We start from the raw sequence: 24,947 nt of genomic DNA, 5'->3' as shown, positions 1-24,947 counted from the left end.
GGGTGAGGGGAGAGAGGATATCTGCACATGAAGTTGGGAGGGAAAAGTTACCTTTGGATGCTGCTGAGTAGGTTCTGGAAGGGAAGAGAAAAGGGGGTGGATTGGATCCAAACACATTATATCCATAACTAGTAAATAAAATATTTTAAAACCCATAAAACCCATAAAACTGTAGAACCTCCAGAAAAGAACATAGGGGGACCTGTATAATCTTGGGAGGGACACTATCCCCAAGCATAGACCCAGAAGCCATAAAATAGAAAAAAGAAAAACAACTAAGTCCTAAAGAAAGCGGGGCGGGGGTGTGTGACAGTGGAGAGTGATTGAGAAAGACACAGTGTTGACCTCTGGCTTCCACATGTAGACACAAAGACACAAGGGCACAACACCCTGCACATGTATGTACTCAGCATACTTACCTATACCACACACACACACACACACACACACACACAACCAGTTAGTAATAAAAAGATAAGCTCCTTTAGTCATTGCTTGATAGTTATTACTTCTTATTGCTGAATGGTTTTAATTTCATGAACCATTTCCCCACTAACTGCCTCTTGGCTGCTTCTGTTTTTTAGCAGTTACGAGCAAGGCAATGCACATGTCTTTAGAGGTTGCGTAGGATCATAGTTTTCGAGTGAGTTGGAAAAAGAAATGGTAGCATGTTTGCTGCACTGTTAAATTATGTTTGGCTTCCTGCTCAATTTTAGGTTTCTCTTTTCTTTTTTTTTGACAAGGTCTTCAGTGATGCTGGATTTGGTTAGACTGGGTGGCCAGCATGCCCTACAGATCCCCTTCTCTGCTTCTGGGCACTGGGCTTGTAAGCACACATTGTCACCCAAGGCTTAGGCCTCATGTGTGTGCACAAATTACTTTAGTAACCGAGTCAGCTCCCCACCTCCTTCAGTCAGAAAGGCTGTTCCATGGCCCAGTTAGCATTTACTCCACTACTTGTGTATTCTTCTCAATCCTTGGGTGCCCAACATAGGGCAAGCATTTTTCAGACCAACACCCTTCTACAGGCTTTAGGACCTCGTTTTGTTGATTTTTAAATAATCTTATTTACTTTTTGAACGGGTAGCTCATGCAAATGCATTTATAAGTAACTTTCCCACCTATTTTGTCGATTTCTCGTGGCTCAGGTACAGAACTTTCAATGCAGCTATGGTTGACATTCGGTTTCCAATCTTCCTGCCTTTACATACAAATGCTGCTGTGACAGATGTGATTTACTAAGCTGTTCTCATCCTTGGGATACTGTAGATATTAAAGAATTATTCACAGTGGCTAGGAAGATGGTGGTGGGGTCAAGGTCGGGCAGTGACCCCTGGGCGGGGGTGCAGGTGACAGATAGGGGAGGTGTGTTTGTGGTCATCCAGGTTCTCCTTTCTGGTCGGTTCCCTCCTTTAAAAGGTCTGGTGGGCTGCTTCCTTCTCACTGTTCTCCAGCCTTCAAAGCCATTTGTGCGGCCGGGAGTGGACGGTGAGCGGTCTGCTTTGCGGGATCCTTGCGGGTTTTCTGGTTGTCTCCACTTTCCTAGTTCTGGGTTTCCAGGTGTGGGTCACTACACAGTTTCTGCAGCGCAGGGCCTCCTGCACAATGGTCACGCACTCCACCAATTTATCTACACTGAATGAAAAAAAAGAAATAAAAGGGACATGACTAGTCCTAGGTATGGTGGAGGAGAGGTTTGTTTTAGATAGAAGGGAGGATAGCCAGAGACAGAGGCATCTGGGAGGGTCCAGAGTGGATGCAGTCGGGTTTTTCTCTGGACCGCCAGCTCACGAATAATGACAGACACTTATTAATTATGAAACCCGACCTCAGCTTAGGCTTGTCCCACTAGCTCTTATAACTTATATTAACTTGCTTTTATTAATCTGCATTTCACCATGTGGCTTTTTGCTTTTCTTTCATTCTGCATATCTGACCCCTCCATGTCTGTTGACATCTCCCTGCACCTCAATTACCTTCTTTTACTTCCTGTTTCTGCCTGGAAATCCGGCCTATACTTCTGTCTAGCTCTTGGCTGCTCAGCTCTTTATTAAACCAATCATAGCAATATATCTTCACACAGTATACAAATATCCCACAAGTGGACATGACTGGCCGACTGAACAGGACCATGTGAGGTGAGGGGAGAGGAAGAGAAGAGTAACCTGGAGTCAAGAGGTCAAATGGGGCAAAAGGACCTTGTAACTGAGATGGCTGAGTTATTTAGGAGTCAGAGAAGCAGGGGGAAAGGAAAGCCCAGATGGCTAGGGTAGGGCAGGGTATGGTAGCCAGGTGGATCCTGTAACAGGTAGGGACTGAGGGAGACTGGTGGCCGGAGGAGTTTGCTTTGATATGTTAATAGGCACCTGAGCCATTTGTCTGGGGTTTGAGACCTAACATATGCCCCTAGTCTTTTATTTATTTGATTGATTGAGACAGGGTTTTACTTTGTAGCCAGGTTGGCTTATAATTTGGAAGCATGAACCAGCTTTACACTGGTTTATACTACTTTGACAAGCACTTACTGAGAATGACATGTGTATACACGCACATACACATACTATACATGCAGATACAGACATACACTTTATAATGCTACATTTCTTTTTCCTTCTTTGAGCTTTTCACACTTCTTTTAAGTCACCTTGAATTTCTTCTGGTGCAACATTCTGAGTCTCACTCATCACTCTGTTATTAATATGAATTGTATACAACCCTTTAACAGCCCCCTAATCGGGCCCTGGGCCGTGGTGGCGCACACCTTTAATAATCCTAGCAGAGGCAGAGGCAGGTGGATCTCTGAATTCGAGGACAGCCTGTTCTACAAGAGCAGCAAGTTCCAGGATAGCTAAAGAAAAAAAAAAAAAGGCCCTCTAGCTGCCTAAGGCAGGAATTCAAACTAGAAAGAAAGGCTCCCAAACCACGTGACAACATCTCCCGTGAACGCGTCCTAATGCCGTCAGCCAATACTTCCGCCCTCTTCAAATATGGCTGGTAAGCGCTCTCCGCACCGCAACTATGGCCGCTTTTACGTGTAGAAACCATACTGGATTACATACCAGTCTCCTTTAGGCAGATATCGCGGCGGAGGACATTCAGCAGGGGAGCAAAGAGGACAATCGGTTATCGCCAGTAGTAACAAGCGCGGACCGGAAGTTCCGCGTCCTCGTTGTCCGGGGGAGCCGTTAGGCACGCACGCCGGAAGTAGCCAATCGCCCTGTGTGAGGCGGTGCCCACTGAGTTCGCGTCCCTCGGGTAGCGGAGCCATGGAGCCCGGGGCTGCTGAGCTTTATGACCAGGCCCTGCTGGGCATCCTGCAGCACGTGGGCAATGTTCAGGACTTTCTGCGCGTGCTCTTCGGCTTTCTCTACCGCAAGACCGACTTCTACCGCCTGCTGCGCCACCCTTCGGACCGCATGGGCTTCCCTCCTGGGGCCGCGCAGGCCCTGGTGTTGCAGGTGAGATGGGGAACGACGGTCCACTGGGGTCCTGCACGACCTTATTCCACTTCTACGTCCCTGCGCCAGACCTGCTACTGGCTCGCGTCCTACGCCCCTGACCAGCGCCACTCCTCATCCCAACCCTTCAGATTTGCGGTTCTCCCTGGGCTGCCAAAGGTGATTTTGTGTAAATGGCCAGGCGTTATCTGAGGCGCCAAGCCGTTGTCAGGGATGCGTGGCGCTTTGGGAGCCTCCTGGGTCTGTGCAAGACATTCTTAGGTGTTGGAAGCTGCCAGCCTGCTTTTGAGGGCGTCGGAGCATCCTGTGGGCATCCCCAGAATGGGTGCAGGGGGTTGTGCTAGGCTGTATTCAGACGGTGCAGACGGGTGGGGAAAGACTTTCACAGCGGCAGAAACTTGAATATTTTAGAACTGCCGGGCTCAGGAGGTGACAAGAATGACTGGTACATTTTGATTGGTGGGTGTGGCCGCTTGCCAGTGACCTAACTCGAGTACACTCAAAATAATCATGAAATTTACGTTTGGATTTAAATCTGTACGTCCCAGCTAAATTTATTGTTTTTGAAGCGTTACTAATTACTGACTGAAGTTATCTGGACACCTGTTTAAAGTCGTTTTGTTTTGAGACAGGGTTTTGCTGTGTAGCACTGGTTGGCTTGAAACTTGCCCGGTAGACCAGGGTGTCTTTGAACTTACATTCCTCCTTCCTCTGACTCTGCAGCGCTGGGATTGTTGATATTGTCGAGTGTAGTCATAAACAAACATTTAATGAGTATGTTTAACACCCAGCTGTAATATAGGCTCTGATGATGTGGGTCTTTAAGTAATGGTCTGTCTACTCATGATATGGTTCAGATAAGAAAGCGCAAAAGGCAACAGAAAAAAGTCTGCTGGTTCTGTGTGTGTGTGTGTGGAGCTGTTTGGAAGGAAGTCATAGAGATGGTAGTTATGAAGTTGAGAAAGTTGTGTAGGAAAGATTAGAGTTTTGGGGAGATTAAAAGTCTTGTTGAGTATCAACACTCCGGAGGCAGAGGCAGGCAGATTTCTGTGAGTTTGAGGTCAGCCTGGTCCACAAAGTGAATTCCAGAATAGCCAGGGTTGTTACACTGAGAAACCCTGTCTCAAGAAACCAAAACCAAATTTAAAAAAAAAAAAAAGTATTGAGGGGCGCATCAAGTTTGCCTGTTAGAATCTGATTCTCTGGCACCTGTAAAGGGCTTCGTGTTTCCTTCTAAGTGTCTGAGTCCAGCCTGTGGGATTATCAGTTCCTCTGTGGAAGAAACCAAAGCTGAGGATGTCCTTAGTAACTGTCAACATAGTGGTAAGCGATGGGTGGATGGGATGGTTTGCTACTGAGGCTCGGTTTCAGAATGGAACCACAGTAACGCATCCTCATCAGTGGCCCAAGTGCCGTTTGAGTACCTGGAGAGTGAGAGGTAGCTGAAATGCAACCGTACATTACATTATAATGAAGTCTTGCCACTTGATCTTCAGAGTCTGTCTGAATTCGATGTATCAGTTCAGCTTAAATGATGGGACAAGAACTTCGCTCAGCTATTGTCTTAGCTGCAACTCATGACTTCAGTTTTCCGATTCCAAATCTTTCTGCTTTGTCATTTAACCTGTCTGTAGTAGGGTGGAAACTTCTGTTTCGGTTGTAGAAAGGTTTGGAGGAGAACAGAGTATATCCCTGTAGCTGGTGTTTGGCTTTCTGTTGTAGTACATCTTATTTTAATTTTAACACAATTGAGGGGTTGGTTCTTGTTTATCCAATGAGCTGATAGAGGTAATGCATTTGTTTACCCTGTAACTTTATAAAACAGCTACCTCTTAAAGATAGATTACAATGTGTTGGCCATTCTCTTGGAGGAAGGGGAAGAATGGATCAAAGATTGCAAGGTTCCAAATCTGGGTGACTCACAGTGACATTTCTTAACTGTACTGTCACTTGGATTTGGGGGGGTGGTTAGGTTTTTTGTTTTGTTTTGTTTTAGACAAATTAAATTTGAGATTGCAGACAAATTCTGACCTCTAGGCTGTTGGAATTGAGGAACTGGATCTTGGAGGGACTGGTGAGGTCTGCTGGAGAGGAGCCCAAAGTAGAGGATAGCTGGGGAACAGTCACAGTGAAGGACATTGGGTTTCACTGAAGCCAAGGGAACAGTCTTTTGTTTGTTGTTGTTGTTTGCTAGACGGGGTTTGTCTGTGTAGTCCTGCTGTCCTGAAACTGTAGACAAGGCTGGCCTTGAACTCCTGGAGATCCACCAGCCTCTGCTTACCAAATGCTGGGACTACAGGCACGTGCTACAACCGTCTGGCTGGAACAGTCTTAAGCACAGGTTTAAGAGTTTTTGTTTGTCCTCACCCGCTTTGTCCACCCCTAGGTCATTCTTGCCCATTAGCCTTGAGAGGCTTTTTTCTTTTCAGTTTCTACTTTCAAACAAGTATTACTTGTTCACTGGTTTGAGTCCTGGGAAACAGAGACTTTTAAACTGATTGCATTTTTGGAATTTTTTAAATTTAAATTTTGTTTTATTTTGTGTGTGTGTGTGTGTGTGTGTGTGTATAATTTTTTTTGTTTTGTTTTTTTAAGAAAGGGTCTTACCATGTAGCCTTGACTGGCTTGGAATCTACTATATAGATCAGGTTGGCTTCAAATCACAGAGATCCTCCTGCCTTTGTCTCCTTTTTTTGGGATTAAAGGTGTGTGCTGCCATGCCCTGCCAACCAAGAAACTTTTAAAAAGGATATATTCTTAACCAGGTGTGGTGGCACACACCTTTAATCCCAACGCTTTGGAGGCAGAAGCAGGCGGATCACTGAGTTTGAGGCCAGCCTGGTCTACAGAGTGAGTTCCAGGGCAGCCAGGGCTACATAGAGAAACCTTGTCAAACTGTTAAAAAAAAAAAATCAAGTATATGTTTTTGAATATTTTTTATTGGGTAGATCATAGTGAGTCTCCAGGATCTGCTTGTCTGTCTGTCTGTCTGTCTATCTATCTATCTATCTATCTATCTATCTATCTATCTATCTATCTATCTATCTATCATCCTACTCTTTATTTTTTAATTTACAGAAGTCTTTGGCAAGAGGCTTGTAAGGTGGGTCAGTATTGAGGGAGTAATAGTAAATATCAGTTGGGTGAGTGGCTTAGACCCACATAGCACTATGGCATTTCTACTCAACTGCTTCCCGTGACGTCCTCTTTCCAAGTGTGATACCAGCGTCTCTGTGAATACAGGCAGAGAAAGTTTGGATGTGTTTTTGTGGAACTTGAGAGCTTCCCGCTGATATTTTGAGGTGTGGACTGTTATTTATTTATTTATTTTGTCAACTTAATACAAACCAAGTCCTCTAGAAGGAGGTAGTTTCAGCGAGGAAGTCTGCAGGACATTTTCTTGATTAATGATTCATGTGGGCAGTGCCATCCCTGATCAGGTGGTTCTGGGGTGTATAGGCAAGGAGGCTGAACGTCAGTAGGTGTCATTACTCCAGTCTCTGCTTTAGTTCCTGCTTCGAGTTCCTGCTTTGATTTTACCTGGTGATCACTGTAACCTCTAAGCCAAATAAACCCTTTTTTTTCCCAAGTTGCTTTTTTTGATCTTTTTTTTTTTTCTTGAGACAGGGTTTCTCAGTGTAGCTTTGGAACTTGTCCTGGAAATCACTCTGTAATTCTAGGCTGGCCCCGAACTCACAGAGATCTACTTGCCTCTGCCTCCCAAGTGCTGGGATTAAACACATGCACCACCACTGGATCATGATGTTTTTATCACAGCAATAGAAAAAAAAAAAAACAGCACAGTACTGCGGTGAGTAAGGTAGCCCACTTTTTTTCTTCTAAGGACTTTTTGTTTTTAGACAGGGTTTCTCTGTGTAACCTTAGTTGTCCTGGAACTTGCTCTGTAGACCAGGCTGGTCTCAAACTCACAGAGATCCACCTGCCTCTGCCTCCTAAGTGCTGGGATTAAAGGTGTGCACCACCACCTGACTCCTTAGAAGGTCAGGAATGAAGTTTGTGATAATCTTGTTCTTTTCCATTATGTATTAGAAAATATTAAGAAAAAAAAGTAGTTTAGTTTGACATGTTAGTCTGTATAGTTGATAACTCCTGGAGTCCAGTGTAAGAATCACTGCTTAATTGTAGTCTTTGTTAGGCCAATCAGGAAACTACCTGTATCTTACTCCTCTTAGAACAAGTCAGTTCACCTCTTGTCCTCTGAGCTCTTATTGAAGGTCATGGACATCTGTTCCAGGCTAGGACTCGGTGACACTAGCTCGGAGTGCTGTGAACATGGCAGCTGGTGCTCTGGAGTGGCCTGAGAACTGGGTGGTGCAGATGGACAAGGGTTCAGCAGGCAGAGTTTACAAAGGCCTCAGGAAGGATGAAGACTAGCAGGGCTTGGTTTGGAGTAGTCTGTGGTAGCAGGCTGAAGTTATGGAAGAGACTCCTAACTGCTTCATTTTTTGTAGTTAAGGTGAAGAGGTGTTAGAGACAGAGTGGTTTTGAGCACAAAGGACTCAGGTACTTGTTAGCATGAGTGCTGGAGAGAAGCTATTTGAGCCTTCAGGTTGCCTGTGGAGTAGAGAGGACTCGGGGCTTGTCTGTAGGTGTCTTTTTTTTTGGAGACAGACTCCGACTGTATACCCGTGGCTGGGCTGGCACTCACACTCACTATGTACCACTTACTGTTGCACTAGCCTGGAACTCTCAGATTGACCCTTCTGGGTCATGTGCAACCATGCCTGGCCTTTGTCTCCAGTTTTAACCTTTTAGGTTTTTTTTTTTTTTTTTTTTTTTTTTAAACAGGGTTTCTCTTTGTAACAGCTCTGACTGTCCTGGAACTCACCTTTTTGACCAGACTGGCCTCGAACTCACAGAAAGTCACCTGCCTATGTCTCCCAAGTGCTGGAATTAAAGGCGTGTGCCACCATCACCCGGCCTCCTTTCACTTTTTAAGTCTGAATTGCTGGTACTTTCATGAATCCACAGTACCAAGGCAGTGTGTTCTTCATATGCTGGGAAGGTTGGTAAAAGTAATGACAGCTAGAGCTGCTTAGCTTTGCATCCTCCGGGTTTGTAAGTACTGTTAACTTCGACTTGTTTTTGATTTTGTCCATTTTGGAATCTTCTTGAGGAAGAGCAGTTCCTACCAGCTTTATTTCTAGGTGATGTGTGTTCTAATGGGGGCAGGTGAACTGATTGTTGGATTGATGTTTCTTATTTAGGTCTTTAAAACATTTGATCACATGGCTCGCCAGGATGATGAGAAAAGGAAGAAGGAACTTGAAGAGAAAATCAAGAAAAAGGAAGAAGAAGCCAAGGCTGTGGTAGCTGCTACAGTTGAGAAGGAAGCCGTGCCGGTCCCAGTGCAGGAGGTGGAGATTGATGCTACTGCAGATTTGAGCAGGCCTCGGGAAGTAGAGAAGTTGGAGTCCCCAGGTCCTCAGGGCCCCGAGCACAAGGTGGCCAATGTCTTGGAGGAGGCAGAAGCTCCAGGAACTGTCAGCAGTGCTGCTGAAGGACCTAAGGATCCCCCTGTGCTTCCCAGGTAGGAGCGGCTCCTCCGCAGTGTCCTCCTTTCTCTGCAGTGGTTATGTTTGCCTAGGACTGGTTTTTGTTTTGTGTGATTTGTACAATACCAGTTCTGTTTCAGTGGGGCAGTGGTTAAATAACAAATTTACTTCCTAATAGTTCTGGAGGCTAGGAAACCCACGATTAAAGTTTTGCCTCGGTTGTTTGTTCTAAGGCCCCTATCAGACAGCCATCTTCTGGTGTCTTCATATGGTCTTTATGTTCCTCTGTGCTTGCCTGGGTCTTAATCTCCTGTTCTCAAGCTGCTCCTCAGACATGCTAGTGTGTCAGGTTGCCTTCCGTTCACGTGCTTCAAGGACCTTCTTCAGGAACTCACCTGTGAATTCCCTTACCCCAGAGGACTAGTCAGCTAAAGTGTAGTCTTTATTTATTGTGTGTGGGTGGACATGTGCCACAGTGCATGTGTAGCAATCAGAGGACAGCTTGGAAGAGTTAGTTCTCTTTTCCATAGGGTTCCAGGGATCAAACTCAAGTCGTCAGGCTAAGTGGCAGGCAACTTTACCCCCTGACAGGTAATTTTAATAGCTTCTGAATCATTCCTAGAAAAAAAGTTGACTTGTTTGGAAAATTTCTGGGAAAAGAGCTTTTCTTTCTGTCAGGGAACTTTGTAAATTAGTACCTGACTTATGAGAGCTGCAGACACCACATGAGTTTTCCTTTAGAACCGCGTCTCCGGTGCTGCCGACTCGTTTGTGCTACCTGTCATTGTGCACAGTGCCGTTGCTTCCAGCTCCAGCCTCAACACTACTTCTTTACTCAGCGTTTATTTAGCACAACAGCTCTTTAGGTGCACATTTAGGTGCATATTGCCTTCAGTCTTCTTACTTTTCTACTGTTTGAGACAAATTAATGATCTGTTCACAGTCATGCAGCAATTGAGGGCCAGAGCCAGAATTAGAGCACTTGTTGCCTACTAAAGCCCTTGCTGTCTCTGTGTGCGGGCTGAGCCACAGCATCTTGATTCTTTGGTTAGGAGCAGTATTGAACTTTCAGCCTAGGTCTCTCACATATACTAGGCAGATACTGCAGTACTGAGGGACATCCTCAGCTCTTGATTCTTACTGTTCTTCTCCCTTCAATAACACTGCTGAATGGATGATTCCTCTAGTCCCCCCAACCCAAGGACTGATGTATACTTGAAGAACAATCTAATGTAGGGCTATATTTACAACCTGATCCTGCTACCTCCTAAACATGTTACTTTGGGCAAGCAATATAACTTCTCATGATCTGTTGTTATTATTTTTAATTTTATGTGTATGTGTGCTTTGCCTGCATTTATGCCTGTGTGCCACATTTATGCCTGTTAGTGCCTGTGGAAGCTGGACAAGGGTGTTGTTGCAATTGGGAATTGCCATATGATTTTGAATTTAGGTCCTCTGGAAGAACAGCCAATGCTTTTCACTACTGAACCATCTCTAGCTCACTTCTTTATGAGATTCTTGAAACCTCTCTTGTAGCGCTTTTGTGAATTTTAGATGAGCAGAGAGTAAGGCTGAGCTTGAGTTTAAAACATGTGCCTGCATCAAGTCTCACAGTGTTCTTCTGTCTGCCCAGGAGTTGAGTGCACCTAGCCCTTCCCAGTGAGGAGAGTGGGTACCTCCTTGTGTGTGTTGTGGCGGTGTCTGCTGGTCAGCTGTGATCCTACTAGCTTGTCTTTTTTCTAGATAAATCTACTTTTTCCTTTTTTGACAAGTCTGTTTCTTTCATCTCCAACTTCTGTTCTTCTTACTGCTTGTTTTGGGGAAGTGAGTGTAGTTTCCATTTAGTGAAGCAAAGGAAACAACTTGGAATGGCACATTACTGAGTAGGCAAATTAAGATTTGTAAAGATAGTATGGCAAGACAATAGAGTCTAGCTAAATAAGAAGTTTAGGGAAAACAATTGGATTCATGAAAGGGAAGCTGGTCTTGAATATGGAGTTCTGAAAGAAGGGCTGTTATATAAAGGTTTAGAGTCTAAAAGTGGAGAAGGGAATCCGATACTTCGTTTTAACTTGAAGAACTTTTTTTTCAGGTAAGAAAAATTGTGTTTTTTTTCTTTTTCCTGTAGCCTAGGCTGACTTCAGGTTCTTCAAGTAGTACAGACTGGCTTTGAATTCACAATCTTCTTGCCTCGAGTTTCTGAATGCTGGGATAACCATTATATGCCGCCATAAATGCCCTTAAGAACTTTCTCCCACACTAGGTAGATGGCCCCACCCCTCACCACGGGTGTGAGAGAGCTGGCCCTAATGGCATGGGCATAGAAGAGTTGGCTCCACCCCTCCTCACCTGAGGGAGATAGTCCCAATGGACAGACCAAATCAGCTACCACCCATACTTACATGCAGGGCCCATCTGTGACCTGCTGGAGCGTGTGGAAGAACTGGTCCTGTGGAACCACAGTCTCAGAATATCTGAGAATAGTTTCTGTGATTGTTAGTACTGATAGTGGACCAGATACCAGAGGCCTTGAACCAGATCAACAACTCACTGCAATAGCAAGTGAGCTATTTGCAAGATGCTGGGTGGTGGACACCAGACCGGTCTTGATCTCTGGAACTCACAGAGATCTGCCTGCCTCTGCCTCTGCTGGGATTAAAGGTGTGTGTCACATTTAGGTCCAGTTTATATTAATACTTGCTCTTTTGGGGCTGTCTTCTCTCTCTCTCTCTCTTTCTTTCTCTCTCTCTCTCTTTAAGATTTATTTATTTATTTATTATGTATTCAGTATTCTGCCTGCATATATCCCTGCAGGCCAGAAGAGGGCACCAAATCTCATTACAGATGGTTGTGAGCACATGTGGTTGTGGGAATTGAACTCAGGACCTCTGGAAGAGCAGACAAAGCTCTTGACCACTGAGCTATCTCTCCAGCCCCCAGGGGCTATCTTCTCAATGCTGGAGAGTCCAGTTATTCAGAAAAGTCTTCTCAGCTGGGTGGTGGTGGCACAAGCCTTTAATCCCAGCACTCGGGAGGCAGAGGCCAACCTGGTCTACAAGAGCTAGTTCCAGGACAAGCACCAAAGCTACAGAGAAACCCTATCTTAAAATACCAAAAAAAAAAAAAAAGTCTTCTTATGTGTCTATGCCTTATAATCCCAACTCTTCCAACTCTTAGAGGTAGAGGCAGGAATATCACTTAAGTTTGAGGCCAGCTTGGGCTCTAGAGTGAGAACTGTCTCAAAAACAAAACAAAAAATACTTTACATTGTTACTGAGTGTAACAAAACATGATTTGCCTGTTTTTAAAGTGATCTTGAAGATTGCCAATGTAGATATTGTGAGAGGTTTCTTTTTTCTTTTGTAAGTCAGACAAGGCTACAGTCTCTAGTTACTCAGATACTTGTGCCAGCATCGCAGTGAGGAAGTATGTGGGTGTGGGCAGGGTTTTTAGTGGTTGACTTTAAGCAGGGGAGGTCATTCTGTGTGAGTGAACCTGATCGATCAGCTGCAACTTCCCCAAAGTAAAGAAATTCCTTCTGGGAACAGCATCTGCACTCAGTTTCTAGGGAGTTTACAGTGGCCCATGTGGATTTTGGACAGGCTTAGACATCCTTCATGTCATGTAAATATATCTTTTTTAAATTTTTTTTATGATTTATTTATCTTTATTTTATGTTCATTGGTGTGAAGGTGTCAGATCCCCTGGAACTGAATTTTCAGACAGCTGTGAACTGCCATGTGGGTGCTGGGAATTGAACCCGGGTCCTCTGGAAGAGCGTCAGTGCTCTTAACCACTGAGCCATTTCTCCAGCCCCATGTAAATATATCTTAAAACATTTATTTTTTCATCCACCCACCTACCCACCCATTCATCTGAGACGTCTCCATAGTCCTGGCTGTCCTGGACCTTTCTGTATAACCAGGCTGGCCTCTGCTTCCTCATGATGTACACAATCATGCCTGGGTCTGTGTTTGTTTATTCTTTTTTTAGTGTGTTTATGGGTGAGCTTGTGCCAGGTTGTGTATGTGGAGGCCAAAGGACAAGTTATCGAACCTGGTTCTGACTTTCTAACCTCTGGGTTCCAGGGATTGAACTCAGGGATTGAACTTGGTGGCAGGCACCCTACTCACCAAGCCATCTTGCCAGCCTTCAGTATTTGCTGCTAGTTCTGTTTCTCTGGCTTAACTCTTGATAGATACAGATGTTTCATGGTATAGTTGTTGCTAAGTGAGAGTAAGGATATATACTTTACTTTTGAATGTCAAATTTGAAAGCATACAGAATTTGAAAAGCTTCGAAAAGAAATACATTTTTTTAATTGGTTTTATTGAGCTATACATTTTTCTCTGCTCCCCTCTCTTCCTTTCCCCTCCCCTTCAACCCTCTCCTATGGTCCCCATGCTCCCAATTTACTCTGGAGATCTTTTCTTTTTCTACTTCCCATGTAGATTAGATCCACATATGTCTCTCTTAGGGTCCTCATTGTTGTCTAGGTTCTCTGGGATTGTGATATGTAGGCTGGTTTTCTCTGCTTTATGTCTAAAAACCATGTATGAGTGAGTATATATGATATTTGTGTTTCTGGATCTGGGTTTACTTCACTCGGTATGATGTTTTGTAGATCCATTTGCCTGCAGATTTCAAGATCTCATTTTTTTCTGCTGTGTAGTACTCCATTGTGTAAATGTACCACATTTATACAGTCCATTCTTTGGTCAAAGGGCATTTGGGTTGTTTCCAGGTTCTGTCTATGACAAACAAAGCTGCTATGAACCTAGTTGAGCACGTGTCCTTGTGGCACGATTGAGCATCCTTTGGATGTATACCCAAAAGTGGTGTTGCTAGGTTTTGAGGAGGGTTGTTTCCTAATTTTCTGAGAAATTGCCACACTGACATCCAAAGGGGCTGTACCAGCTTGCACTCCCACCAGCAATGCAGAAGTGTTTTCTTTACCCTAGAACCTCCCCAGCATAAGTTGTCATCAGTGTTTTTGATCTTGGCCATTCTGATATGTGTAAGATGGAATCTCATAGTTGTTTTGGTTTGCAAAGAAATGCATTTTTAGTAGTGGTTCCCACAGAGTGGTGAAGTAAGGAGTGCTTTAATGTGCATCTATCTTTGTGTGTGTGTGCACATGGAGGTCAGAAGACGGCCTCCATGCTATTCCTCAGGCACCTTGCTCCCCCCCACCCCTTTTATTTGATTCTGCTAGGGTCTTATTATCCTGGAACTTTGCCATGTAGGCTAGGCTAAGTGGATAGTGAACTTCAGGAGACCCACCTGTCTGCCTTTTCCGGACTAAGATTATCATCCTCTACCATACCTGACTTTGTTTTGTTTTGACTTGGGTTCTGGAGGTTAAACTCAGCTCTTTACACTTTAATTTTTTTTTTCTTCAAAACAGGGTCTCACTTTGTAGTCCTGTCTGACCTTGAACTCACAGAGCTCTGTCTGCCTCTGCCTCCCACGTGGCGAAATCAAAGCTGTGCACCACTAGGCTTTGTTTAGGTCTTTACACTTTTCAGGCAGGTGTTTACTGACTGAGCCATCCCCTCAATCCATCATTTTTATTTTTATCTTTTTTAAAATACAAATGAGGAATTTTGTTTCACTATTTTTTATAATTTCTAAAAAAATAAAGGACATTTGTTTTTAATTTGAGTAATGGACTAGATAGAATACTCACCTTATAGTAGAACTGTACTTTCAATTCTGCTTATAGCTCCAGTCAGAATACTACCATAGCATTAAGTTTAGAGTGAGGTTTGTGTGTGTTTCAGAGGCCAGCGTGTTTACTTCTGCTGTCCTGACATTCAGTGCTTGGGACCGCAGTGGCTTATCCTTCTGTTGTGTAAGCAGTGCATCAGTTATGAGCTGAGGCGTGATCTCTAGCTGCAGCTGAGATGATTGTTTCTGCACGGCTGGAAATGGAATGTCAAAGGCTGTCTGTCCTTTCCCAGTCCCACCTGGAGCTGGATCTTAAGTTCCTCCACCAGTTCATTATCCATGGCGACTGTGAAGAGTTGTCTTTCTGTCAGTTAAATGATTGAAGAAAAGTCTTCAGGTGACCACACCGAAGTACCTCTCCTTCTGAGAACTCTTTCTAAAGTCAGTTACCCCAGGACCCGAGATTTTGAGCACTGTTTTTTTTTTTTTCCTTCCCCTCCCTTTGGTTTTTAGACAGGTGTTATAGTCCAGGATGACCTTGAATCCTGACCTTTTCCCCCACCTCCTAAGCTCTGGATTGCAGGTGTGTCCCCCATGCCCGGCCTTGTCTGCGTGCTTTTCCCACACTGCATGTTTTATTGCTTTCTGATGACCTGTGTTAGACAGTGACAGATTGACAGACAGCTTTGTTCAGTAAAATCCCATGAAATGCTTTTTTTAACAAAATTTGGCATAAGTGCTGGGGGAAAGACAGACAGACTAATAAATCATATATTTGTAGTTTGCATATGCATTTTTATTCTATGTTTATTAGTGTGTATAGTACAGTGTGTTTTGTTGCTCTTTCTGGTTGTCTGTTTTTTTGAGACAGGTTCTCATTCGCTGTGGTAACCCTGGTTTTCTTGGAACTCGCTGTGTAGACCAGGCTGGTCTCAGCTCACTAAGATCTCTGCCTCTGCTTCTCCTTTCTGGGGTTAAAGGAGGGTGGCACCGTGCCTGGCTATTAAACTTGATGTTTTTGTGTGTGATTAACACTTCCTCACAACCAAAAGGCTGGGAAGCAGTCATTTTGTATCTTTTCAAACATGACTTACCTAGCAGTGCAATGAACTTTCTTTTGGGATACAGTTTATGACTTCTATCAAATAGTCTTGTAGTCATCACAGCCATGATAGAGACATTTGCATTAGCCCAGACTATACTGTGCTTTTTTGTACCAATCTTCAGGCCCTGCAACCTTGTACAGGGCTCTGCCTTAAACTTTATGTGTGTGTGTTCGTGTGCGTGCACACACATGTACTGACACATGTCAATGCCACAGCACATGGAATTAGTTCTCTACATCATGTGGGTACTGGGGATTTGAACTCAGGCATTAGGTGTAGTGGCAAGTGCCTTATCCAACTGAGCCATTTTGTGGGCACTTACTAATTTCTTTCCTTTAGAATTATTTTAAAATTTTTGTTATTTTGCTTTTTGCTTTGGAGATAGGGTCTTGCTGTGTAATCCAGGTTGTCCTTACCTTGTGTGATATTTCTGCCTCCACCTTCCAAATGCTAGAATTCCAGGTATGTACCACCATGCCTGGCTACAGTATACATTCTTATTTGTGTATAATGATGTAGAATTTTTACATGTAAAACTACAGGTACAGTATTTTTTGGGGTGATTTAGGAGGATATTTGAAGGAAATGTTAATTTGGCCCAATTTTGGTATCACTCTGATGTTAATATCTCCCCACTAAGAAGCTACAATTGCTTTAAATCTCATTGTTGTTTTCACCCTACTTTCACTGCTGGGATATATCAAGCAAAAGTCAGAATTTTTCTAGGCCTGAACCTGGCTTGGTGGCACATGCCTTTAGTTCCAACTACATGAGTGGCTGTGGTGGGGAAACTGCTTGAGCTTGCAAGACCAGTCAGCCTGGACAACACAATGAATCCCCATTTAAGGAGCGAGAAGAAGGAGCAAAGGAAAAGAAGTGCTGGGGTGCTTGAAACACCCACTCGTTTGGGTACAAAAAGATTTCCTGGTTGTGCAAGACTGTAAAGTACATCATAGTTTTGGGAGTTGTTCTTAGCACTTGCTGTTTCTGTTTAAGTCTCAGTGTCTGTTCTAATGGACCAGTGCCCGGTGCCAGTGAAGGTGACTAGTGCGGTGGAGAGAAGGGACGGACAGCTGTCAGCATCTCCCTTGCTAGTCATAATCACCCCTCTTCAGTTGCCTGTTGTGGTCGTCTCTTGGCTTAGGTTGTGTTTTCCTCACAGCCGAGCGTTAGAGCACCTGCAGTTCAGGCTCTCCACCTGCAGGTGTTGCTACAGGCAGTGGGAAAGCTGTGGTTGTGTCTGGGGATGCTCGTGAAAGGATCTTGACAGCATGTGGCAGTTCTGTTTTTCCTTATATAAATCAAGAACAGAATTCCTTATAGAGGAGGGGGGAAAAGTAGCAATAAGAATGTAAGTTATTTGACGCATGCCTTTAATCCCAGCGCTTGGGAGGCAGAGGTAGGCGAATATGAGTTCGAGGCCAGGTCTGCAGAGCTAGTCTAGAGCAGCCAGGGCTACACAGAGAAACCCTGTCTTGGGGAAAAAAAAGAATATAAATTATCACCTAGGCATGGTGAGTCTGAGGCTGGTCTAGGCTACATAGTGACATAGTGAAACTCTTACCTTAAAAAGAAAAAAAAAAACCCAGATAAACAAAAGGAAGTCCCGGGGCACCCCAAACCTGTAGCAACACAACAAGCAAACAGTATCAGTTAATAGGTTATCTCCTAGGAAAAGTTACCCTGAGTGCTAGAACCAAGTTCTTTTTTTGTCTTGGATCTCGTGCTGTCCTATTGAGTAGGCATTACTACTGTGTCCAAACCACCCATTCTTGCCTATCCTGCCTGTGCAGGGAAGCAGAGGAGGGGGCGGCCTAGAACCGCATGATGGATGAGCTGCTTCACACAGTTGATATGCTACTAAATGAAGTCATTAGTATTTTTTCATATTTTTGGCAGTGTGTCCTTTGTGCCTAGGTGTTACAGGGACCTAGACACTTCTTGGAAAGTGAATTACATCATTTGGAAGAGGTTTCCTGGTAGTATAATACCATTCTTGGCTTTTGCAGTGCTGGAATCAAACCATGGTATGCATTACATAAGCATTCCATTGGTCTCTATCACCAGGATTTTTCATTTTATTATTTTGTTTTGTTTTGTTTTCCCCCTTTTTCTTTGAAAAAGGGTCAACTGGGTGGTGGTGGCACACGCCTTTAATCCCAGCACTTGGGAGGCAGAGGCAGGTGGAGCTCTGAGTTTGAGACCAACCTGGTCTACAAAGCTCGGTCCAGGACAGGCTTCAAAGCTACAGAGAAACCCTGTCTTGGAAAAACCGTAAAACCAAAACCAAAACCAAACCAAAACAAAAAAGGGTCTTGTATCACCCAAACTGGCCTCAAACTCACTGTTTAGTCAGGTTTGGATTGAATTCCTCCTGATCCTCTTCCTTCTACCTCCTAGTTGTATAGCAGCCATATGCCACTGCCCTGACTGACTTCAGTCTTCCTTCTGAGTCATCATATCATAGACCAGTGGTTCTCAATCTTCCTAATTACTCAAACCTTTAATACAGCTCCTCATGTTGTAGTGACTTTCAGCCATAAAATTATTTCATTGCTACTTTATAATTGCTACTGTAATTTTGCTACTGTTATGAATCATAATGTAAGTATCTGATATGCAGGATTCATGACATGCAACCCCCAGGTGGATTGTGACCCATAGGTTGAAAACCTCTGTCATAGAGGGACTGATGAGCTCCTTGGGACCTTGTTTCTAAGTCTCCTGCCTTAGTAATGAGTGTTAGTCCTCGTGAGCTGATTATCTCCCGAGATCCCAGCTGCAGTCAGCTTCACCTTGAGAAGGCTTCACCATAGAACTTTAAGGAGAACGTTAGCACAGATTTTGTAGCACTGATGCCTGTGGTGATGTTTGTGCCACTTGACGTTTCTTAGGGAGGCTGTCAGAGTGCGCCAGGGCCTGAGGCTCTGGCTGCAGTCACACGACTGTGAAAGCTGGGTCCTTTGGTTTATCTCTTATACAGTTCTCCATTTGTGGCTAAGGCCTTCTTCAGGAAGCTGGTATAGATGGTCCCTTGGTAAAGTCATGGTGGCATAGTCAGGAATCACCCCATGTCCATCCTGAAGGTTATTGTAAGGGTTGAATAAGTACTGAAACCTGCTTATCGTGGTTCCTGATGGGGTGATAGTCAGGGGCTATTATTACTGAAGTCATTTGTCCTAAAAAAGAGAAACTTTTTTTTTCTTTTGGATAATACTCATACAATATTTGGGAAACAGACAAATATGTAAATGAAGAAAATCTCACTACTCCTTACTAAAGTTTTGGGATATTTTCTGTAATTTTTCCTATGTATGTAAACATAGGCATACATTTAAATATATATCTTTTAAAAATTATTTGTTTTTATTTCACATATATTTGTGTTTTGCCTGCATGTATGTTTGTGTGAAGCTCTTAGATCTCCTGAAACTGGAGTTACAGACAGGTGTGAGCTGCCAGATGGGTTCTGGGAATTGAACCTAGGTCCTCTGGAAGAGCAGCCAGTGCTCTTAACCACTGAGCCATCTCTCCAGCCCCTAAAAACATATATTTGTAAACTTTTATGACATGTCTTTCTATTTTGCTGAACAGTATAGCTTGAGAATTTTCAGCATTGTCTTTATACTCTGAATTCCTACTGCACACTGATGGGTGTGAGATGCCGGAATGACTCGCATGCGTAGCCTGTGCTCAGAGGGAGTAGAGGGGCGTTTGCCTGTTGTTCTAGATTCAGCGCTCTATGGAGCTCACCTGGGGACAGAGCCACAGCTTGCCTGCTGTTTCATCTTGCAGATAACTCACCTTGAAATAACTGCTTTTAAAGGAAGTTTAGACATCAGAGGCCTACAGAGGACCTGGTTTAAGTTTGCAGCTAGGAAGACTTTTACCTTCTAGAAAGTACTTGCTTTGCTCACTTGCTAATTTATTCTTGAGCTAGGATCTAGTTATCTAACCCTGACTAGCCTAAAACTCTGCTCAGCTCTCTTTAGTGCTAGGATTGCAGGATTAATGTCCAGTGTATTTTAATTTTGTTATTTGACAATTCATTTGATTTTTATTTCCTAGTGAGACTTAACAGGCTTAGTTTTTAGAAAGCAGTAGCTTATGTTTTTTTGGACATTGAAGCTGTATCAGAAATGACTTGGTGTCTGGTTTGTCGGAATTATAGAGGGTCTGAGGGTGGAGGAAGAAGCATGTTGCAGTATCCTGGAAAAATGTGTTTTTCAAAATAGGGATAACCACAGATGAAAAAAGATCTACTGTTACAAAGGACTTTGCTTAAAGTCCTGCAGTTAGAGGGAAGGACTAGAGTTGTTGGAGAAGTGTCACTGTTTCATTAGGCTGAATAGGAATTCATTTGCTTTCCTTTGTGAAGAAAATTAATGAAGAAAAAGTAGCTATAGCCAGACTATCCGAAAGGTGCTTTCAAGCTAAGGTAGTGGGCTAGAGATGTAGCTCGGTTGGTAGCGTGCTTGCCTAGCATGTGCAAGGCTCTGGGTTCAGTTCCCAGCACACATAAATCAGGCATGGTGGCACACACACCGTATCCTAGCTCTTAGACGAGGCAGGAGGATCAGGAGGTCAGGGTCATCCTCAGCTACTTACAGAGCTCGAGGCTAGCCCTGGCTACCCGAGACTGTCTAGAAGAGCCTCGACAGCCAACTTGTATTTGAATTGGGCCATAATAATTTAAAATGTTAATTTTTGCACCAAAGGCATATTATATATAATTCTTAAAACTTTTGTTAGGTAGCATTTGAAGTAGAAACTGCAGCAGGCATAAGAATATAGGACTTCCTACATGCTACATGCTCGTTGTCAGAACTTCCCCTGTCTTCTGTTACTCAAAACAAACTCTGCCTCATAACATCTCATCTCAGTGTTTTCAGCAAGTCTTTAAACTCAGTTTCCTTATAATGTTCTGTAATATGGTTTGTTTGAATCTGACTATAAATAACACAGCAAACACTGATGGCTCACAATTGACAGTTTCCACGCTCCACCCCAGAACACCCTTGTTAAAAGAAATCGGTAAGCCAAGGCCCTGAGTTTATTCCCCAGAACCCTCTTTTTTTTTTTAAGATTTATTTTTATTATTTTTAACCCTAAAATCATTTTTTTAAAAAAAAAAGAAAAAAGTCAGGCTGTTTGTTGGGCTTGCTGCTGGATTTTGCTGATTGTTAACTGTGAGCTGGTTCGGCATGTCCTCTGTCCTAGTTCTTGTAATAAGTCAGAGTTGGATTAAGGCTAGCATTTTTTAAAGTTACAAGACTATGTAATGGAAATGAATTGTTCTTCCTGGAGTCAATTTGTCCATAGCGTCTTTTGTAAATTTATTCGTGTGTGCATATACTTTGCCTATTATACACAGTACATGTGTATACACAGCACATCTGTGACTGTTGACTTTGCCACATCCCCTAAATGTGCTGTGGTTGTTCAGGCTTGATAAAGCAACTGGCACTGACTTAGTGCTCTCTGTTGCCAGGCACCCTCTCCTTAGTACACATGTGAGTTTTTACCGTCCTTAAAACTTAATGGGGTAGGACTGTCGATCTTCCATCTTACGGCTCAGAAAAGCAGCTTGTGTTCAATTTGCTGCTGAGGAATGGAGTCTGGGCTTTCTTTCCATTGACTGTTTGGCACCAAGGTTCTTCACCATAGCTGACCTTACCCTCATTGGGGATTTAAAGTGAAAATTCCTGGGCCCCTTCACTAGAGGTCTGTTTGATAGCTCTGGGTGTGGTTTGTATATCTTGTGGATTTCAGAAGCTTCCCAGTGACGGATATGTGGCCAGGGTTTTTCTTGACAGAGTGTTATATCCTATGGATTTTTAGGGTCATTGTCTAATGGGTCCCTGGTGGGGCAGTGCCTGTTTAAACTGTTTACAGTATGCTGATCACAAATATTGCTGCAGTTAATATGTGTGTATTTCTTGGAACATGTATATGTGTATCAGTTGGATGAATTCCTAGAATAGGAATTACTGGGTCAGAAGGATTTTTTTTTTTTTTAATTTTGATGGATGTTGCTAAATTGGCCCCTGCGAGAGTCTACCCATTTGCTCTTCCACTGCCAGCTTGCATGAGGGAACCTGATCCCTTTCCAGCTTTAGTAGTGGCTTAAACTCATTTCTGGGCTGTTCTTACCTGTTCTTTGGAATGATATTCACTTTTGACCTTCCTTAGGTTCTGATCTGTCTTTGTGTGTGTTTCTGGGTTTTCTTAGTTCTCATTCTGTCTATTTGCAAACACTAAATTATATATTTCTTTTGTTTGCCTTTATCAACCTATTTTCCTTCTTATGGATTTCTAATACATTTTTAGCACTTGGTAAGACTCATGTTTAATCATTTTCCCCAAACTTTTCTTTACAGAAATTAATTTTTCTATATGGAAATTTATTGAAATTTTAATAGGGATATATTCAGTTCTTGTTTTGAATTAGGATGAGCCGATATCTTCATAATTTTCTTTCTGTCTAAGAACAGGGTAAGTCTTTAAGTCTTGTGTGGAATTTTAATGTTTTTTTCACGTAGAGAAACTGGAAATGAGACTCAGGTCTTTTCCTGGCTCCTAATAATAGTCTTATTTAATTTTGTTGGGTTTTCTAGGTGTATACACTGTTCAGTATTTATTATGTTTAGTAATAAATTATATTTTATTACTATGTAATGACTATCTTTAGTAGTAAATTATATGTATTTTTTGTACTTAGAATTTTAAATGTAACTGTGTATTTTTCTCACTGTCAAGCTTTGTTGCCAGGCAACTGAAAGGGTGGAGCTGACAATCACTAAAGGCAGGAAAGATGGCTTCTGTGGGAGATGGGGGCTGACTGTGGCTTATTGATTTAAGGGTCTGAAACTGACTAGAGGTGTAGGTGGCATTACAAAATGAGCTGTGGACATGGGTTTGGAGTTCTGTGAAGAGCAGGGACTATTACATTTAAAACATTCACATTTAAATACAGTGGAGATTGGCTATAGCTTGGATGAGTGTTACTGAGGCAGAGTGAAGATGAGAGAGGAGGTCTCAGGATTCTCCTAGGATGCCCTTTGTCTACCTGTTTGCAGGAGATCCTTTAAACTCAGTACTCGGGAGGCCTGAGGCCAGTCTGGTCTCTAGGTGAGATCTAGGACAGCCAGGGTACACAGAGAAACTGTCTCAACACCCCTTCCCCAAAAAAAGGTTTATTTTTGTGTGTTTTGCTTTCATGCATGTTTATGCACAACACACGTAACTGGTGCCTGTGGAGGTCAGAAGGTGATTTTGGGTCCTTTTGGACCTGGAGTTATGGATTGTTGTGAACTGCCTTGTTGGTGCTGGGAATTGGACCTAGGTCCTCTGCAAGAATAAATGCTCAAGACCATTAAGCCATTTTGCCAGCCCCATTCTGCATTTATTAATATACTAGTCAAAAGACAAAATTAAAATAAATTTAGAGATCTAATTGGCTTATTTGCAATTCTAGAATCAACAGTACTTCACTTTACAGAAAGACAAGTGTTTTCTTAAGCTGAGAAGGAAAGTGGTTTTATCGACAAAATGACTAAGGTACGCAGAACCCGGGGACAAGTGGCTTGGCTATTTCAGAGCTACCTTTTTGCATGGTTAAAACAGGAGGCACTTCTTATTATGTTGATGGTTACCATGAGTTGCTCCATTTTGGTTTGGTTTGCTGGTGATTAGTGGGGGAGCTTAGTTCCAATATGAGCTGTCATTTCTGTGTACACACTATAAGGACAATTTTTCCCATTATTCTTTTTTTAAATATTTCTATTCAGTGATATTTGTTTCATCACTTAGGATCCACTATAATTATTATTTAACTGCTTAAGTTGCTTCTTTCAATTGGCTTGTTCTTTGGATATAATATATACTTTCAAACATGTTTTTTTTTCCAGAACCTGAGGTGTTTTTTAGGGGTGTGTCTTTATTTATTGTTACTAATTTATTAATTATGAATAGTGGGTTTCATTGTGACATTTTCACGCATGTGTAGAGTATACATTGATAGTTTTCACCTTCCACATCCTTGTCCATTCTTCTCAGCCAGTCCTCCTACCTTCACATCTTTTATTTCTAATTTTGTTTTTTAAAATTTTTTGTATGGGTGTGTACAATGTAGGGATCAGAGGGTAACTTTTGGGGGTTGGCTGTCTTCCACTGTGGATCCCAGGGATTAAAGTCAGGTTGTCAGACTTGTGCAAGTGCTTCTAACTGTCTTGCTGGCCCTATGTATGTATGTATGTATGTATGTATGTATGTATGTATGTATTCATTCTATTTATTTATTTAATGACCCAAATGAATTTCACTAGAATTGCTTAAGGGGCAAGGGTGAGGTGAGGGATGGGGTTCATAAGTAGCATGGACACCTTACCAGCAGGTTACACTACTACATTTTGTAACTTACTGTGAACTTTCAGATGGGTCCTCTTGCCTTCTTTTCTGCATGCTGACTTATAGATGCTGTGCCTTGCTGTGATTTCTTTACATCCTTTCACTGTGAGACTCACCAGCTTTCTCTTCTTTACTGACTTCAACTGTGGAGCAGACCAGATTTCTTCATGAAGCCTTGATACTTTGATTAGAGGCTGAGATGAAACCAGGAGCTGGTACTGCTTTGTTTCCATCTTGAACAATGAGCAAGGAAAATCTTATGTGTGTAGGTGCTTTGCCTGCATATATTTCTGTGCACCACATGTGTGCCTGGTGCCTGTGGAGGCCAGAACTGGGCCTCAGGTCCCCTGGAACTGGAGTTACAGATGGTTGTTAGCCACCATTTAGGTGCTGGCACTGGACCTGGGTCCTCTTGAAGAGTAGCCAGTGTTCTTAAACCTCCAAGCCACCTTTCCAACCTTATTATGGTTTTATTTCTTTGCACTCGAAAACCATCACATTCATTCCCCTTCATGACTCCATCGTCTGTTCCCCTTAGATTATCTTTTCTTACGGATTGGGAATATGAGTCTGAAAGACCTGCCTTCATTCAGTTGCTAGCTCTCTGGCTTTAGGAGATTCCTGCGTCTCAGTGGACCTTATTTATTTGTTTGTTATATGTTCATACACATGAAGGTGCCACAGTGTGTAGAAGTCAGAGAGCCGCTTTCCGAAATCAGTTCTCTCCTTTCACCACATGGATTCTGGGGAGTAAACTGGTTTGGTGGCCAGTGCCTTCCCTGCTG

The 24,947-nt window shown here is 43.0% G+C and overlaps 1 protein-coding gene and 1 long non-coding RNA gene across 2 annotated transcripts in view; one reads left to right on the top strand and one right to left on the bottom strand.

The window, feature by feature from the left end:
* Positions 1–495: 495 nt before the first annotated feature.
* Positions 496–3,191, bottom strand: LOC146893911 (uncharacterized). Its single transcript, XR_015002783.2, has 2 exons — positions 3,060–3,191; positions 496–1,635 (listed from the first exon to the last, which is right to left on the bottom strand). It is a non-coding gene; the product is annotated as an uncharacterized LOC146893911 (long non-coding RNA).
* Positions 3,192–3,266: 75 nt separating this feature from the next.
* The window catches only part of Nudcd3 (NudC domain containing 3), a 93,354-nt gene continuing 71,673 nt past the window's right edge, over positions 3,267–24,947 (top strand). Inside the window, exons 1-2 of the mRNA XM_048450069.3 lie at positions 3,267–3,458; positions 8,687–9,009. Coding sequence (XP_048306026.3) covers positions 3,267–3,458; positions 8,687–9,009 — 515 coding nt within the window. The remainder of the gene's footprint in view (positions 3,459–8,686; positions 9,010–24,947) is intronic.

This window comes from Myodes glareolus, chromosome 8 (assembly GCF_982192425.1).
Source record: "Myodes glareolus chromosome 8, mMyoGla1.1, whole genome shotgun sequence".
Taxonomy (NCBI): Eukaryota; Metazoa; Chordata; class Mammalia; order Rodentia; family Cricetidae; genus Myodes; species Myodes glareolus.
Note: the sequence above shows the minus strand (reverse complement) of the source record. Positions and strands in the feature narration are given on the sequence as shown.